Raw genomic sequence first — 17,442 nt, 5'->3', positions numbered from 1 at the left:
TCTGACTAGTCGATAACGCTGCTCGGGCCACGGGTTCAGGGTCAGCGAGAACTCCAGGATTTTATGCGGGATCACATGCCAGCTCTCCCGCTTCCTCCTCTTCCTCGATTCCTCTGACATCATTGGGCGAATCTTCACTCGCAGCTCCTTCTTTATCGTCAAACCAGACCGCTTTGAGTTAAGTTGTTCGCCATAATGCGCCCAGAGTTTCTGACGTTACTGACCAACTTGGTTTATAGCAGATGTACCAGAAAGAGATCTAGGAGATGCCCAAGGATCTTGTGGTGGATCTGATAACAATGTTACGTAGGTTTGGAAAAATACTGATCAAATCACTTTTTCGCTTACTTTCTCAAATATTCCTGACCAGTGCCATTAACGGGAACGCTCCCCCACCGGCGATTCTAAATGCGCTGGTTGGGCAACCACAACTTGCTGTAAATCAACCGGACGGACTGCGTAGGTGGATTGGTTTGCATTTTATTCTCAAACACAACAGTCTCATTTTACCCCTCTTCTAAAAATGTAGCAAATGCCCGTGCAATACAGCAGCGGGGACGGGTCGAGCGCTTCTTAAAGCGCTTCTTAGAGCGCTTCTTACTTGCAATATCAAAATGTGGGCTTTTGTTCCCATTGCAGTTCCAGCTGACAAGGCAATACAAATCCAAGCATAGAGGGGCTTCTCCCCCTTTGAATTGGGCCAGTAGGGAAATCGAAAACATGTCCAGAACTCATGGCATACAACTACTCATCTGGCTACTTTCCATCATCCTTGTAATGTTTCAAATTGGTATCGCAATCTTTAGTGTCATTCTGTGGGGCTTCACAGGTCAATACTGTAGCACTGAGCTCGTTGGTGCTGCTACGGTCAGCTGGAACGAAACTATCTTGAACGAGACCTCATTGGATGTTATTCAACTTACCGGCTATGGTGTGGGCTGCATTGAAACAACGGACATCGTCATACAAACCATCTTTTTATCTGTATTGGTACTGAATATCATAGGGCTTGTTTGGCTCATAAGTCTAGAAAACCATTGGCTGGTATACTTCAGCGTGTTGCTGTATGGGCTAACCATAGTGGGGTCTCTGGTGCAAATGAAGTTACCACCTACTTCATTTATGAATCGTGATGCTGTGATTACTTTTGGGGTCGGCACCAATCTGGATCAAACTCCCATTGCTTCATGCGGTGCCGAGTTCCAAGGAGGAATGCTTCGCGGGGTTCTTATTGGGTGGCTCGACAGTATGATTCCAAAGTCTGCCGTTTACACTCCAAGCAACTAGACCGGTGGCCGGCAAGTACAGGTGACAGGATTGCATGTATTCTTCCGAGGCAAGGGCTGTGTTGAACGACCATTGTTAAGTTCTCGCCTACACTCTTAGGTCACTTCGTTGTAGCAGTCTATAGTATTAAAGTGGCCCCTTAAAACTTTGACATGAGATTACGTGGTGTGGAGGTGAGAGAGAAATGAGAGGACTTTTACGTGGATGAGAGGTTTATATCTGATGATGGAATTAGGACAGAGTGGATTATCACGGGGTTGAAATTTATCATAGAATTTTAAAGGATCATGAAGTATCGTAATATTGAGAGTGTCTTTTACCCCTTTCCGAATAAACTTGGACTCGCTCCAAACAAATGTGAACCGCGAAAAGTCAGCATCATTAGAATCTACGCATTGATGACAGGAACGAGTGTAAAAATACTCAGATTCTGTTCATCTTGTGTCTCAGAAGCTATATTCATGGTTGAGACATGTCGAATCCACTGATCGCTATAAGTGTTATCTGCTGGATGGTGATTCTGTTAATGACACTGAATTTGACGCACACCATCACGGTCAAACCGTCGAGGCTATTCGAATTTTGTGTCTTTTAAACATTCATAGCATACTGAATCCAGAAAACTCAAACTCGGCACAGTCAACCCAAAATCTTCCCACAACTTTCAAGACATCAATTCCAATATCTGGCAAAAACTGAAACTTCACCGAACAAGATCTATTATATTTGAAACATGAGATTCCCAATCACCATCCTCTCCTCATTCGAGAGTGCTGCCAGCCAGAAAGTATGATATTGAACATCAACACGAAGGGCTTCAAAACCAACAAGGAGGACACTACCAATAAGAATACAGTCAGTGATTCAAAACACACTGAATCAGAGTCTCAAAGTAAGGACCATGTTGAGTCAGTTCCGCAAGCTATTGAGGTAATGTACACTGTGTGTGGTGAATGATTCATACCGGTCGCATCGAGGTCATGCTGCTTTTGAGCCGTATGAATACCTTCCACTGATATACACTTGCATTTTGCAGACTGCTCCAAGCTTGAAACCAGAATCTGAGCTTAGTGTTTTGTGACGGATCAGAGGCTGTTGCTGGATTGACTCCTCAGACGTACACGTTGTTTTCAACCCGCAAGAAGGGGACACAAGGACTTATATTGGTTCACCATCTAGTTGTAGCAGAGCAGAATTGAATGGGATGACAACTCACGAAAAGATCAAACACGGTGACCAAGATGTGACTCCCAATTGCATGCAAAATCTCAACCGTTGTTGTAGCATGCTACGTATCTCAACCATTTTGTTGCCTGTAGATTAAGGCTACTGCTGTTATTAGATGGCTGCTTGGTATTAGTTTGGGCAGGATTTGCAGAGAATGTAGCGGATGAATGAAATACGAGTTGTGAGTATAATCCTATAAATGTACAAATTCAAAATGTCAAAATGATTGCAAGGCGCGTAAATACACGGTCGTGGTTTCATGTAATGGAAGCTTTTGGAAGTTTTTTTCTGTGTTGCATTTGACATTTCCAACAACATACACCAACGCAATAACCACAGGGTCTAGAGGGAATTAGGCGAAATTATGGTATGTTTTATTTACTAGCTCTATTCCATTCGCTTGTTCTCTGCTGACTTTCTTTGCTATATTACATCAGGCAGAAGAATTCAAAGCTCAAGGAAACAAGGCTTTCTCGGCTGGCGACTTTGATACAGCCATAAAAGCATTCTCCCAAGCTATAGAACTAGATACTTCAAATCACGTACTATACTCCAACAGGTAGCATACTTAGTTGCTTGCAAAGTAGCAGAGATTGGTGCTGAGAATTACATGCAGAGACCAACAGCACTGACACACATCATGCCTGCGATGTTCTAGATCCGCCGCATACGCAAGCTTAAAGAACTACCAAAAGGCACTCGAAGATGCCGAAAAGACAGTCGCTCTCAAACCAGACTGGGCAAAGGGATACTCACGAGTTGGAGCTGCTCAATACGGCCTATCAAAGTATGGCGATGCTGCTAAAGCATACGAAGAAGGATTGAAACTGGATCCTTCCAATGCTCAGATGCAGAAGGGGTTGGATGACTCTGAGAATATGTATGTCGTGTGTGTTTGAAGTTTGGAGGTTTCCAATCCATTATGCTGAGTCCACTGTGTTTTGGGGCACTCTCATGTAGGCTCATGAACGAAATGAATGATATGCCAGGCGGCAGTGCTGATCCCTTTGGCAAAATGTTTGGAGCAGATATATGGGGAAAGATTGCTACAAATCCGAAACTATCAGCGTATCTCGCTCAGCCCGATTTCGTCAATATCGTGAAGGGTATTCAGGCCAATCCTCGTACGATGAATCAGCATCTTCAAGATCCAAGGTAACGTGCGTTCTAGGGTGGAATTGGAGCATGGGTCAAAAGCATTCCATAAGGAACATCTAGACTTGTGGCGATCGAGAAATCATGGAAACATCTCTGAAACTATTATTTTTGTTATAGGATTATGAACCTCGTAATGAGCTTGATGGGAATCAACGCATCAGCTGGCGGTGGTGACGATGCCGCATTCGACGATGAAGATACTCCAATGTCAGCTGCTCAACCTACATCTGAACAACCCACCCAACAACCATCATCCACAACAAAAACCTCATCAACACCATCTAGTACAACAAGACAAACACCAAAACAACCAGAACCTCAACCAATGCAAGTGGATGAACCGGAAGTCGAATTATCGGAAACTGCCAAAGCTCGAGTCGCAAGTGATGCTGAAAAAGAAAAGGGTAATGTCAGTTATAAGGCTAGGAAGTTTGAGGATGCGTTGAAGCATTATGATGCTGCTTGGGAGGCTGATAAGACCAATGTGCCTGTGTTGACTAATAAGGCTGGTGAGCATGCAGCAACTTTGATAGCATACCTTAATTTGTTCTATCGACAATGACATTCACATGCGACTCTTTTCTCACATAGCGGTCTTGTTTGAAATGGAAAAATACCAAGACTGTATAAAAGTCTGCGAAGATGCTATTGAAGTCGGTCGTGAACTACGTGTAGATTACAAACTGATTGCCAAGTAGGTGGTTGCGGTATCGTCCAAATCTATTCTGGTCTTTTTGCTTACATTATCGAACCCTCTGAAAACCACCAGGGCATTCGCAAGAATCGGAAATGCATATGCCAAAATGAATGACCTACCCAACGCAATCAAATACCTGCAAAAATCTCTGTCAGAGCACCGAGATGCTGGTGTACTCGACCGACTCCGTGCTATTGAAAAGCAGAAAGCTGTGGCTGATAAGGAATCCTATCGTGATCCAGTCAAGAGTGATGAAGCTCGTGAGAAGGGTAACGAGTTTTTCAAGAAGGGGGTCTGGCCTGATGCTGTCAAGTTTTACACTGAAGTAAGTGTTGTTGTAGGGGGTGGGAGGTCCATGAGAGCATATTCCCACCAGTCGTTTGGGTTATTGTTGCTGCTGTAGTTGAATGATATACAAATCAGTTGCGATCTATTATTTTTCTGATCTTTTTTTTTCTGGCAATAGGCAATCAAAAGAAACGACACCGATGCCCGAAACTATGCCAACCGAGCAGCAGCATACATCAAGTTATTGGCACTACCTGAAGCAGACAAGGATTGTGACGAAGCGATTCGTCTAGATCCCAACTTTGTCAAGGCATATATTCGTAAAGCCGCTATATTCATTACCAAGAAAGAGTTTACGAAAGCTGTGGATAAGCTACAGGAAGCCAAGATGAAGGATGTTGATGGAAAGGCTGCTGCTGAGATTGATCAACATGTGAGTCATGGGTTTGTGGTGTTGATGTGTTTGGGGTTGTCTGTTGAGATGATATTTGTTGCTTTGAAGGTTTTTTTTTCTCATTCCTCTTTTATACCATCGTAGCTCATGAAAGCATACGCAGGACTGAATGAAGTACAAACTTCTGAAAACAAGGAAGAAACATTGAAACGAGCACAGAATGATCCTGAAGTCATGTCCATTATGAATGATCCTGCTATGAGACTTATCTTGCAACAGATGCAAGAAGATCCTAGTGCTGCTAAAGCGTAAGTTTATTAAAGTTAAACCTTTTGTTAGTTGAAGGATGATGACCTCAAAGCTAACTGAAACATTCAATGTAGTCATATGAGGAATCCAGATGTTGCAGCCAAGATTCGTGTGCTTGTTAATGCTGGTATTCTGAGAATTGGCTAAGGCAAGGTATTTGAATGCTAAAAATGTATATTCACACCATATATGACGAGAATAAAAGAGCAGATGTGCATGAGCAAAGAAAGTGTGTCGTTTTGTTAAGTATCTGGAAGATTTGAATTTGGTTTGCCGAAGCTTCAAAGAAAGTCAGACGAAACAGTGGTATGTATCACTCATAGGTACCTTCTTTTTTTTAATGCTAACTACATTTCAGTCTCTTCATAGGCAGAAGTACGCAAGGCTGAAGGAGGCAGTGTCTGTTCTTCAGGTGACGCTGACACAGACATAAGAGCGCTCTCTCACGCTATGAAATTCAATTATTTCAATTCATATATTTACAATATTGCTTGTTTTCCTTCTCATGCAGGTTCAAACGAAGCAAAAGATGTTGCCGGGGGTGGTCCTGGCCCGCCAGACAAAGTTTTCGGAACAGATACATGGAGGAAGAGTGCTAAATGTCCTAAAATATCTCGCTCGTCCTGATTTCTTGAACGTTGTGAACGGGGTTCAGGCTAATCCTCGTAATGTGAATCGGTATCTTCACAACCCACTGTTACGTTTGTACTCTGTTTGATGGTGGGGGTTGTGAAGCAAGCAAATTGTCATTTCCACGGAGAGAATGTGCTGCTTGATGGCAATCAATGCATCAAGACTGGTGATGTGGCTGACTGGAATCACATTTATAGTCATATGAGGATTCCAGATGTTGAGCCACGCTCCAAGTACTTGTCAATTCTGATATTTTGAGAAGTGTCTGAAAAAAACGGTACGTGAAAGCCACATTTAGAACAAGGTGTAATCATTTTTACACGACACCATATACATTACGAAAATAAATTGCATATCAATGAGAACATCGAAACGTTACATTAATAGTGCTGATCGTGCATGTGAACTGATGCAAAATAACGACCGGCCGGCTAGCAAAAGCAAGCCTCCCTTCTGTGCTACCCACAATTCGCTGGAAACAACAAGAAGCGCCTAGTTCGCAACGAATAACAAAACGGGGGCCAATAAAGGCCCTAGCAGTCTTCCACCTTGCAATCTATAACAGCCCTTGCGGTTGCAGCCGTTAAGGGCTGCTTCAAATTCACATCCGTTGGGAGCATTGGTCGATCCCAACTAAGCACTATATAAAACCATGAGTGCGGCATTCAACGCTCAGCAGCTGCTAGGATTACAGGTTTCCGTGTCAGTTACATCGTCATTGTCTCTCCTCAGTTCTCTGGCAGTTATATTTATCGTCTTCTCAAGGCATAATCATGGTATGTGCGGTGGTCAATCTTTTGGAAGTTGCCCGACGTTTCAGGAATTGTGAGGCTAAATGATATGTTTACACTAGATCCGAACAAGTTGCCGGGCTTCTTATCTATCGCGGATATGTGCTTGAGTCTGTTTACGTGTGTGGGGAGAGGACTGGTATCTGAACCTGACAGTCTTGGATGCCATATTCAAGCCTGGTAACTAGCATTGCTTTATGGAAGATAGAGATCCTGAACTGGAACTTATTGAGCTGCCGTCTTTTAGGGGGATCCAAGTGTTCTTTATCGCAACAATGTTATGGAACACTGCCATGTCATTCAACGTCTTGCTTTGTCTCGCATTCAAATGGAGTGTTGATGATTTACCTAAATTGAGTCCGTACTATCATGCTATAATATGGGGTTCAACGATAACTATGAGTACTGTGTTGGCTGCTACAAACAAATTCGGTATATCTTATCTGAAACCATTCAATAGAATTGTTGCTTACTTTTTTTTTGTCTTTTCAGGCGACGCAATACTATGGTGCTGGCTACCCGGCTCCGAAACAGCACTACGAATGGGTCTATTCTATGGAATTGTGTGGGTGTGCGGATTCTTCAATCTGATAGTATACGTCTTTATCGGATATGAATTGTGGAAGGCACAGCGGCAGCTCAAGAACGTATTGTCATCGTCGTCGGACTTGTCTGCATCAAAAGTAACGAGGCAGAGTGATCCGGTACTGAAATATGCCAGAAGAGCCAGTCTATTTATTCTAGCTTATTTCTTTGTTTGGATGCCTGCTAGTGTTAATCGAGGTACCTTGTATTACGATTGCGCTTTTTTTGTCTGTGTGCTGAGTCAAACGTCTCTACTAGTCCAAAACAGTATACCAGGGTCACAACCACTATATCCTCTCTTTGTCATACAAGCAATAACAGAACCGCTGCAAGGATTCACGACCTTCCTTATCTACTTTTGGAGAGTCCTAGCTGCTAGACGCCGATACGCACAGACAGATACCATGTATCCTGACGAGTTTCCAATAACGACGTCAGAGGACCTTGTCGCACTACGGCCGTTTGACACGCTTACGAACAATAGCCAGCAGCAACTACAGCAACAGCAAATGCCACTTAATAATAGTAATGGTCTGATGTCGACACCGTCGTATCAGATATCTGTAAATAGTCTGAAGCCCATCAAGATATTTGATGAGCAATTGTAAATATTTAGGTGGGGCAAATGAGGTGTTGCCAATGTCTCCTGTCTCTCGCACTCAATAATCGATCTCGATCTTGCGGATCACCGTTATCCTCCTGTGGCCTTAATGAATCTAACACTCAAAAACATGTAACATATTATTTTGATGGAATAATGATAATAAAGTACAGTTTCTCTTCCAAAAGGAGATACACTTTAGTTGTGTGGTCTTTTTCGTCAAGGGCCTTTTGGCTGAAGTAACGCTCCGCCCGAAGCTCAACTTTGGGTGCCATAATATAAGCTTCAGAAAACGACTCAACTCCTTAAAGTAGGAGCTTTTCAGCCGGTGTCATGTCGTCTGGTTCACGGCTTCAAGTTTTTCAATCCCTGAAAAGTACGTGAAATTCGTGGAAGTTAGTGTAGAACCACAGCCCACCAACCTCGTCGTACTCCTTGACAACGAAAGCAACCATTACCAACTTCAACATTCCTTCCATCTATCATAGACACTTTCTCTTGCAAACCAAAAACAAGCAAGGATGCGGCAGCGCCCAACATCAAAAAGGAAAATACCACAAACGACACATCAGCATCTCAGTCTCTAATAGCACAGCACGAAACGACTATAAAAGTATTGACAGATGAACGGGATGCTGCTAGAGTATCTCTGCTCGCCAGCGAAGCGGCCATAAAAGCTCTTAAACAGGAACACGCCAATAATATAGCAGCTCTTCAGAAGGCTAAGGATGCAGCTTTGGATGCGTCACGACTGGGACATCAGATTGCTATTGCTAATCTTGTAAAGGAGAAGGACGGTGTTTTAGCTGCATCACGGTTGGGACATCAGATTGCTGTGTCGAATCTTCTGAAGGAGAAGGAGGTTGCTTTAAATGCGTCACGATTGGGACATCAGATTGCTATATCGAATCTGCTGAAGGAGAAGGAGATAGCGTTGAATGCTTCACGGTTGGGACATCAGATTGCGGTATCGAATTTGCTTAACGAGAAGGATGTTGCTCTGAATGCTTCGCGGCTGGGACACCAGATTGCGGTATCTATTCTGCAGAAAGAGAAGGAGAGCGTGTTGGCTGCTTCACGTCTGGGCCATCAAATGTCTGTATCGAATCTGCAAAAGGAAAAGGAAACCGCTTTATCTGCTCAGCGACTAGGCCATCAACTCGCCATACAGTCACGTCAAACCGAATTCTTGGATACCCTAACTGCCGCTCAATTGCAAGAGCACGAACGTAATCTAAAATATCTCGAAACTCAAAATGAAGTCGCTGGTTTTGCTGCTCGGTTGTTGGAGAGTCAAGAAGCTTTGGCAGAGAGTAAAAAGGCCGTTTTGGAGAATCAAAAAGCTATGGAAGATATGCAGGCGAAGATTCCAGCTATAGCTACTCTCTTGGAGGAAAAGAAGGCTCTACAGGATGAATATGACAAGTTGGTAGCTGCAGGAGGAGAAACGTCGACGCAACAGAAATCTGCAAAGGATCTATGGATATCTTTAGGATTTACTGCTAGAAAGACTGAAGTCACCTGGGACGATTTCAACAAGGCTGTACAAGCTAAATATAAAAAGGTCGCTACAGACAGGTTACGGAAAAAATTAGCTTCCAACGACGTAGTGGCATCCTCCACCTTTGAGCAATACTGTCAATCTGCCGATATAACCACCCTCAAAGAACTAGTAGCACCATACTATGTCGGCGCAGGGAATCTAAACTCGTCTGGCAATACCCTCGACAAGGAAAAAATAGCATCTTACTTAGCAGACACTGATAAGATGTTTCATAACTATCAGAGCTTCAATGTGGCCAACACGTTATTCTTTAATGCATGTGCTAAAGGGTTTGATAGTCTTGTGCGTGTCATGCTTGAAGAGTCGAAAGACTACTTTGGTAGTGTGGCATCACTTGCTGTGCCATCACAGCCTGGAAAGAGGGAGGTGTATTCGGTTTTAGAGGTTGCGAAGAAGGAGGGCAGTCAGAGCGTTGTTGATGTTTTGGTAGGTTTGCTGGCAAACATGAAGCGATTTTGGCTGGGGATTTTGTGTTTGTGTGTTGTAATACACGTTTAATTACGTTCAAAAAATCTAATCTTTTGATACATTATAGATCAAAGCTGGAGCTAAATGATTCTAATGTTTGAACGTTGTCGTGTTGGAGAGACACCCATGAATTGTTGTGATTGTGCTGGTTGCTTCACAAACCAGAGACACCCATAGATCAATTAAATAAACTCATTTTGGAGAATTACATTGAGGAAATCGTACAGGTCTAGTTGGGTAAATGTGTTGGACTGAAATGCTCTGATTTTGGACGCAAATAAGCCACAGCATCCGAAACGACAGATATCGCACCAGAATTGCAGTCGATTACTGCTAATCAGATGCTCATGAGCTGAAATCGAACATCTTAACTGCTTCTGTATTGGTTGCCACATTGGTCAAACAAACAATCCACTCTCCGCCAAACAAACAGGTTCAGGTTCAGCTTAGCACGAGCCATAAATAAACAAAGATCTTCACAAAACTCTAAACTCTTTGTACGTCCAGAGCGACCGCTTATAGGTGTTCCTCTCTTGATTCAGTGAATAAGGGTTCAGACCAAAAAGCACAAACTCACACCTCTGCCAAAATGCAAGCCAATATGTCAACAAGTCCAGGTGACGAAAGCGCACCCAATCCTTGGAGCGATACTGGACGCGTCGTGGCCGAGCCTAGCACCGAGTCGAGTTGGAATGATTCAGAAAACAAGAGCGATGTCGTAACCCTCGACCGACGTGAATTGGACAAGCTGGAACGATTATTGGAAGAAGAACGTGGCCGTGTACAAGAATTAGAGGCTAAAAATATAGAATTGCGTGATTTTATTACCGTAAGTCTTAATTGCCGGTTGAGAGTTCTGAATTCATGACTCTTAACGTCAGTGAAATTTCAACTAGACTGCAAACGACAAGTTACAACGAGAAAAGAGCACATATGCTGAGACAAACGCCAAAAAGAATGCATCGCTGGATGCTCTCCGTGTCAAACTAAATCGTTACGAATTCGCCATTAAAGAAGCCATGGTGTTTCTAGCCAAACCACAAGAAAATTACGATGAATACGGATGGTTGGCTGCTAGACCGAAAACTGGTACTGAGAATGCACCTGCAGTTGCTCCTGGATCCGCTCCTATTGCTCGTGATTCTGGAGTTGAACCTACACGATCCAGAACTGGTTCTGCTACGCCAAAGGATACTAGTAGTAGGCCGACGAATGCAAGACCAGTACATGGAGCGCCGCCTACTTCACCTTTAGGTCCAAGTCCTGCTACTGAACGTGTGCCGGGACATATTGCAGGACATGCTCGAATGGCATCCTCTGGGAGTGTGACTGCTAGTAGTATGCTTGAAGTTAAAGAGCAACAACAGCCAATACCTGCTGGAGTATCAAGAGCCGAATTCGTACAGCTGCTGGAGTGTATGAGGTTGGCTTTAATGTACTTACGAAATGCCTATGTTACGGTCTCACAGTCAGTAGCTACCAGCACGAATACTACCACAATCAATACTACGAGTACTTCCACGTCGAATTCAGCTGCTCCCGCTACTGTATCAACAACTGTAACAACTATCACTACGTCGACATCATCAAGCAACGTAAACACCCAAAGCACAGCTGCAACCTTGACGACTAACTTGCAACCATCCACCAGCAACACATCACTATCAGACCGATTCGTATCACTCCCACGTCTCAACATCGCAGTCAATGACGAGAACGGATCAGAGAGACAGAACGATGACGATGTCATCGCCGGAATAGTTGCATCTGGGGTACCAATGAAGGGCCCAAGATCACAATCAGCATCATCCAAAATGTCTGTGAGATCAATCGCCGACGTGCGTGCTTCAGCTGCCGGATTGTCTCTTCCATCACCTGTAGTAGCTTCCCCGACTTTAGCTGCAACAAACCCAAACAGTACTGCAAACACACCCGGTACATCGCCAAAGAATGGTGGTGCAGATGAAGGATTCGATGAAGGTGACTTAGCGGCCGGAACACGAGACCCGTCATATACAGGCCCGATGCCAAGAGCATGTAAAAAATGTCGAGAGCTAGGAATTCAGCTAGACCATGCCTCAGATACGCTCGACGCAATGAAGCAGGACGTTGACGAGCTCGCAGATCGTCTCGAAGAAGAAATCGCATTACGAGAACGAGTACAATTATCAAAGGACATGCTCGACCAAGAACTGGAACAATTAACAGCCCAATTATTCGATCAAGCCAATTACATGGTTGCAGAAGAAGCCCGAGCTCGGGAAGATTTCGAACATTCGAATAAGGAGCTGAAGGGTGAATTAGCTACATGGATGAAGAGATTGGGATCACGAGAAGAAGAGTTGCATGATTTAAGAAGAATGATGGGTGCACTAGAAGCTGCTAAAATACGTAGCTCGTCTATATCTGGTGGAAATGCATCTAATGGACCACTGTCAAGTCCGAAAGGATCCAAGGAGAATCTGGCATCGATATTATCTGCTACGTCGACCCGTGGCCATGGAGGACACGTGTACGTGAGATTGACGAATGAAGGGCCGATTCCTGTTATACCTGTCGATGCACTCGTGTATCAAGAATTTCAGGAACATGTACGACTTGTTATGGCTGGATCTACTAGTACTGTGAATGCCGCAGCATCTGCATCGCTACTATCTGGCCTGACCTACCAAACACCATTCATGAAACGATGCCTGTCCGAAGACGTAGAGCCCACACTGTTTTACTCCTACCATTTAACAGCCGTAAACCCACTCTTCAAGACAAGTGGTGTGCTGACCAACTCGTATAAACGTAAACTGATTGATAACATCACAAGGGGACTATGGGAGATTCAGACTTTTGCATTCACTACAACCACCACGCTACCACGATCATCAGGATCCCTAGACTCCTCCGTATCAACTAGCCCGACCACCATACCACACACAAACACTTCACAACCCCAACAACCAGCACCCCCGAAAACCCGCTGCTCAATATGCAGCCTCAACCGTGACTGTGAATTCCGGCTCCGCTTCCCACTCGATCCATCAAACCCACAATCAACTCGCCCACCAACGGCATCAGACTGGAACCCGCTATGTAGATTCTGTCGAGATCGAGTATGTGCAGTGGGCGATTTCTGTGCTTATATACTGCACTTGCGTCAGGGTGTTATTGGACCTGGAAAACAGGGTGCTACTGTTATGGGGATTTTCAGACACTGCCTTTGGTTGAGGAGACGTATGGCTCTTGCTCGTATTGGGTCTTGTGGTCTGTTTGAAGGTGTTGCTGAGGGTAGTCGGTCTGCTGGTGGTGCTGTTATTGAGAGTGGGAGTTCAGAGTGGGAACGTTATGTTCAGATTGTTGCGTAACTCATAGTCACAACATCAACAGAGTAGTGAAAAGTAGAAGACTATTGATGTACATTTCTTATATAAGTTTATACACAGACAAATCATATAAGTGGGTTTACACAGCAGCGAAAAAAATCTTGTACGAAGTTTTCCAAATCATTATATTTTCATAACCCCTACCGTGCACATCTTTCATGGCTTGAAGCACTGGTCACGATCCGATACATGCTCAAGATGAATCTTGTGTATGGGATGTACATGCTTTTGTTTGGTCTCTCCTACTCGAGTGTTTGTTAGTGTTAGTTTGACCAAGACTTAAGTTTTTTTAGGTTGATTGTCGCCTGGTTCCGTTCCTAATGCCATAAATTAAAAAGTGCAATGCTGAGGTGAGGAATGGTGAGCATAAAAAAAACATGAACAAAGCAATGATTCGAATCAGTGGCCATTCAACAGAAACACCATCTCTTTCCAGTATGTTCGTGATCCCTGTCACGAGCGACCTACATTAACCAAGAATATTTGGATGAAACCACAAGTGCTTGCATTTTTGGTCCTTAATTGGCTCACCATTGCACAGATACTAGCAGCACCGACAACAAGATACATCCTAACAGCCTTCTTGGCGATCGTTGAAAAGATAACAAGTCACTGAGTTTGGCCCAACACAAAGATTCGTTCGAAAAAGAGTAAAAAAGGATTACGAAACAAGAGGCTTCGAATTTATCTTGTGCTCGATGAACTACCTCAGCAACTCAGAAACCTCCTTCCAAAGTGTCACGAATCAATGTGGCTGTAGCCCCCTGGGCTCGTGCATTCACATTGTACAGATTCCTTAAAATTCATGTCGAGTGAATGGGTGAGTATTAATATCCTCGAGCGCAAAAAACAATTATTATTCAACTTCTTATATCCATTCTCAGATTGGTTTCCGACGGCCTGTATACTAGCAGCAAGCACAGCCCAACCCGTCGATTCACGATAGCCTTTTAATTCTTCAAATCAGGAAATCATGTCGTCCTGTATCCAGTCTCTTGGCTTCCAGGAAAGTAAGACAGACCCCTCGGCATCAGCATGATGTTCTTCAGAAACTACCGTCAAAACAACACAAACCAGCAAACCCGACTTTTTCGAGTCATCCTTTCTGCACACTGGAGCCGACCAACTTATACCATTGGACCTATCAGACCACTCACTGGACCTACTACACACCAATTAACGTATTAATTCCAACGACTCCTCGTTAGCAAACCTTGCAAACCAAATCAACATCACCAGCCTGTACTAAAAAGTGGTAAAAACAATTGATGTACATTCTATATACTTTCATACAATAATAAGTGAGTAGATAACCACAGCAAAAAATGAATGCCAATATTCTTATGTTTCGTTTCATAACCGCAAACAATGAACTGCCCTCATCTCCTTGAAGAACTTGTCACGATCCGATACCCGTTCGAGCTGTATCTTATGTATAGAGGGCACATGTTGGTCTTTTTGTTTCTTTCCTCCTGCTCGAGTGTTTGTCGGTGGCAGTTTGACAAAGAATTGAGATATTTCCGGTTGGTCTTCTGCTTCGTCCTTTTCTATTGGCCTATAGGAAAATGGAATGTTAGGAAAGAAATGAAGGCCAAAAAAACAAACAAATGAAAAGCGATCATGAGTGGTATGAGTACCATTCAACAGGAACTCCGTCCTTTTCCAATAGATTCGTGGTAGTAGACCAACTGAATCGAATCAAACCAGGATACCCGAATACAGGATCCATGCTTTCTCGAAGCCATCGTGTTGTGTTTGGATCTGTTAGATTGAGTTGAGTTTACGAACTGTGCAATGTATTCAACATGCTTCTTTTCTGTCGGATACCTGACGGATACCCAGACCCAAATTCACGAGACAACATATCCATATCCTTTTCAGCAAATGACCAGTCTCGAAGACACGCATCCCGAGTAACCTAAATCAACCAACGCAACAAGTGGTGTCAGATAGTTGTGGCGAAGGAATTTTTTTGTTAGCCTTGAATTGAGTGCGTACCTTGGCACAGATACTAGCGGCACTGACAACAGGATACAAGCTATCAGCCTTCTTGGCGACCGTTATAGCGATACCAGGAAACAAGTCACTTAGTTTGGCTTGATATGTTGCTGTTGGACCGACTGTATCCACAAAGATCTGTTTTGTGGTGGGTGCAAAACTTATCTCATGAGTATGACTACAAAGGATTCTTTGATCAAGACTCTACCTCAGTCACTCGAACACCCCGTTCCAAAGTCTCACGAATCAATTTGGCTGTTGTGTCGTGAGCTAAAGCATTCAGATTGTATTTGTTTCTAACATGTAAGCGAGATGTTTGTTGTGAATACTAATGTATTTAAGCTGAAAAAAGGCCACGGTCAGTCTATGGTATCCTCGATACGTACTTTCTCAACATGGATTCCGAGATATCTTGTGGACTGTTAGCATGTACAGCCCACCCCGTCCATTCACGATAGCCTTGTAATTCTTCAAATAAAGCATCACGTTGTCCTTCATCCAGCGTCTTGGAGTCTTGCAAACCAGAAAAACGGTATCAGTACTTGTTGTCAATGCTTCGTCCAAACAGATTCAACTCAACACATACCAGCAACACCCGACTTTTTCAAATCATTCTTCCTACTAACTGGGACATAGCATATCGCATACACCATGGGCCCTAAACAAAGAAACATGTTAGCTACCAAAATTCTCAAATGTTGCAAACCAAAAAGCACAACAGTCATACCAAGAACAGGACCTCTTCCAGCCTCATCAACACCCAATGCAACATCTTCGACTTTGCATACATCGGGCACATCTGAATGATACGTGAATGACTTCACTATCGGTTCTGTGGGAATGTGTGGATGATGCGCAGTTGAGCCATCTTTCCGATTGTATGAAGAGCTGCCGTCGTGTATCTTCATTTCATCATCTTCGTCTCCGTCTATTTCGTCGTCTGGGCCCAACATTGCAAGCTTGTTTGTTACTCGACTCGAATGTCGGTTATGATATGAAAAAATGTGTTGAAAACCACGTTGTTCCATGGTGACTGTGACGTGATTCATGGCTTGAAACCGATTTGTTTGATATTAATTATTTACAGTGTTTTTCTCTTTCCTATACATATCTCGACGTGTCCATAACAAAACTATGACCTTTTCGACAGCGTCCTCATAATCCAATCCAGACTCTCCTTAACTCCCTGCCCACTAACAGCATTACACTTGAACACTTGAGAATTACAACTAGTCAGCTCATCCAAGTTCAACAGACTCGTAAAATCCACATTGGCTAAAGGCGCTTCTTCACTGTCATTCACTAGCACAGCAAGTGGCAGATTTTGGCGTATTGGACCATCTATCAATTACAAATTCAGGATAAACGATCTAAACTATTACATAATCGGCTCTCCTTACCATGAGCATCAAACAAGGACGCCAACTCCTCTCTCGCAACACTAGTCCTTGAAACATCCGAAAAGGCGTTATACACAAAAACGAGTGCATCGGCTGATGGTAACAAAGTATGCCACATGTCTCTGTAGCGTGCTTCTCCACTGGCGTCAATGACTGTAAAACGACGGCCGGCATACTGCAAGTTTTCGATTGAGAATCCAACTGTTGGGTCGGCATTTGGTGGTGTAGGAGAAACCTAATGGAGACGTGTGTAGCTGAGTGATATGTTGTAACTTGACAGTGTCTTGCTTAAATTCTTCACGTTGCTGCGAGAATGTTTAGACAAGTGACGTTTGCGGAGCTTTGCAAAATAATTACTCACATTTCGAGTCTGCTGAAAGTGTCTTAATACAATGGTGGATTTACCGCTATGGTCCAGTCCTACAATCAAAATTACTGGCTGAGGTCTGTTGAGCACTCCCATCGCTTATTTTCTGTTCGTAGCGTGACTGTTGGTTTCTGCTCCAACCACACTCAAAGTCGGAAATTTAGGGTTTCGATGCAAGAGCCATGATGAGGATGGTTTCTATTATTATTGTAAATTTTTGGGGAATATGTACAGCATTAATCACCAAACATTCCTCTACGTTCCTTTATGTTATGTACTGTTGGTTGTGATTTGAGATGCG

At 43.5% G+C, this 17,442-nt stretch overlaps 4 protein-coding genes across 4 annotated transcripts; 3 read left to right on the top strand and 1 right to left on the bottom strand.

The window, feature by feature from the left end:
• Window positions 1-2,878: 2,878 nt before the first annotated feature.
• Window positions 2,879-5,507, top strand: SmJEL517_g03939 (uncharacterized protein; the record flags this gene model as incomplete). The annotated part of the gene is made up of 10 exons (XM_031169867.1): window positions 2,879-2,881; window positions 2,952-3,073; window positions 3,173-3,394; window positions 3,475-3,669; window positions 3,790-4,181; window positions 4,264-4,366; window positions 4,442-4,694; window positions 4,836-5,090; window positions 5,196-5,359; window positions 5,435-5,507. The coding sequence occupies 10 exons, from the start codon at window positions 2,879-2,881 to the stop codon at window positions 5,505-5,507; spliced, it is 1,782 nt and encodes a 593-aa protein (XP_031024190.1).
• Window positions 5,508-6,645: 1,138 nt separating this feature from the next.
• Window positions 6,646-7,977, top strand: SmJEL517_g03938 (uncharacterized protein; the record flags this gene model as incomplete). Its single annotated transcript, XM_031169866.1, has 5 exons — window positions 6,646-6,769; window positions 6,847-6,964; window positions 7,032-7,216; window positions 7,277-7,567; window positions 7,628-7,977. 5 exons carry the CDS (start codon window positions 6,646-6,648, stop codon window positions 7,975-7,977), a joined length of 1,068 nt encoding a protein of 355 aa, XP_031024189.1.
• A 2,626-nt stretch (window positions 7,978-10,603) lies between these two features.
• Window positions 10,604-13,358, top strand: SmJEL517_g03937 (uncharacterized protein; the record flags this gene model as incomplete). Its single annotated transcript, XM_031169865.1, has 2 exons — window positions 10,604-10,831; window positions 10,899-13,358. The coding sequence occupies 2 exons, from the start codon at window positions 10,604-10,606 to the stop codon at window positions 13,356-13,358; spliced, it is 2,688 nt and encodes an 895-aa protein (XP_031024182.1).
• Window positions 13,359-14,729: 1,371 nt separating this feature from the next.
• Window positions 14,730-16,327, bottom strand: SmJEL517_g03936 (uncharacterized protein; the record flags this gene model as incomplete). The annotated part of the gene is made up of 8 exons (XM_031169864.1): window positions 14,730-14,931; window positions 15,014-15,137; window positions 15,204-15,294; window positions 15,375-15,512; window positions 15,583-15,670; window positions 15,761-15,887; window positions 15,961-16,032; window positions 16,102-16,327. 8 exons carry the CDS (start codon window positions 16,325-16,327, stop codon window positions 14,730-14,732), a joined length of 1,068 nt encoding a protein of 355 aa, XP_031024181.1.
• Between the last annotated feature and the right edge of the window lie 1,115 nt (window positions 16,328-17,442).

Source organism: Synchytrium microbalum, assembly GCF_006535985.1.
Source record: "Synchytrium microbalum strain JEL517 chromosome Unknown SmJEL517_scf0023, whole genome shotgun sequence".
Lineage (NCBI taxonomy): Eukaryota > Fungi > Chytridiomycota > Chytridiomycetes > Synchytriales > Synchytriaceae > Synchytrium > Synchytrium microbalum.
Note: the sequence above shows the minus strand (reverse complement) of the source record. Positions and strands in the feature narration are given on the sequence as shown.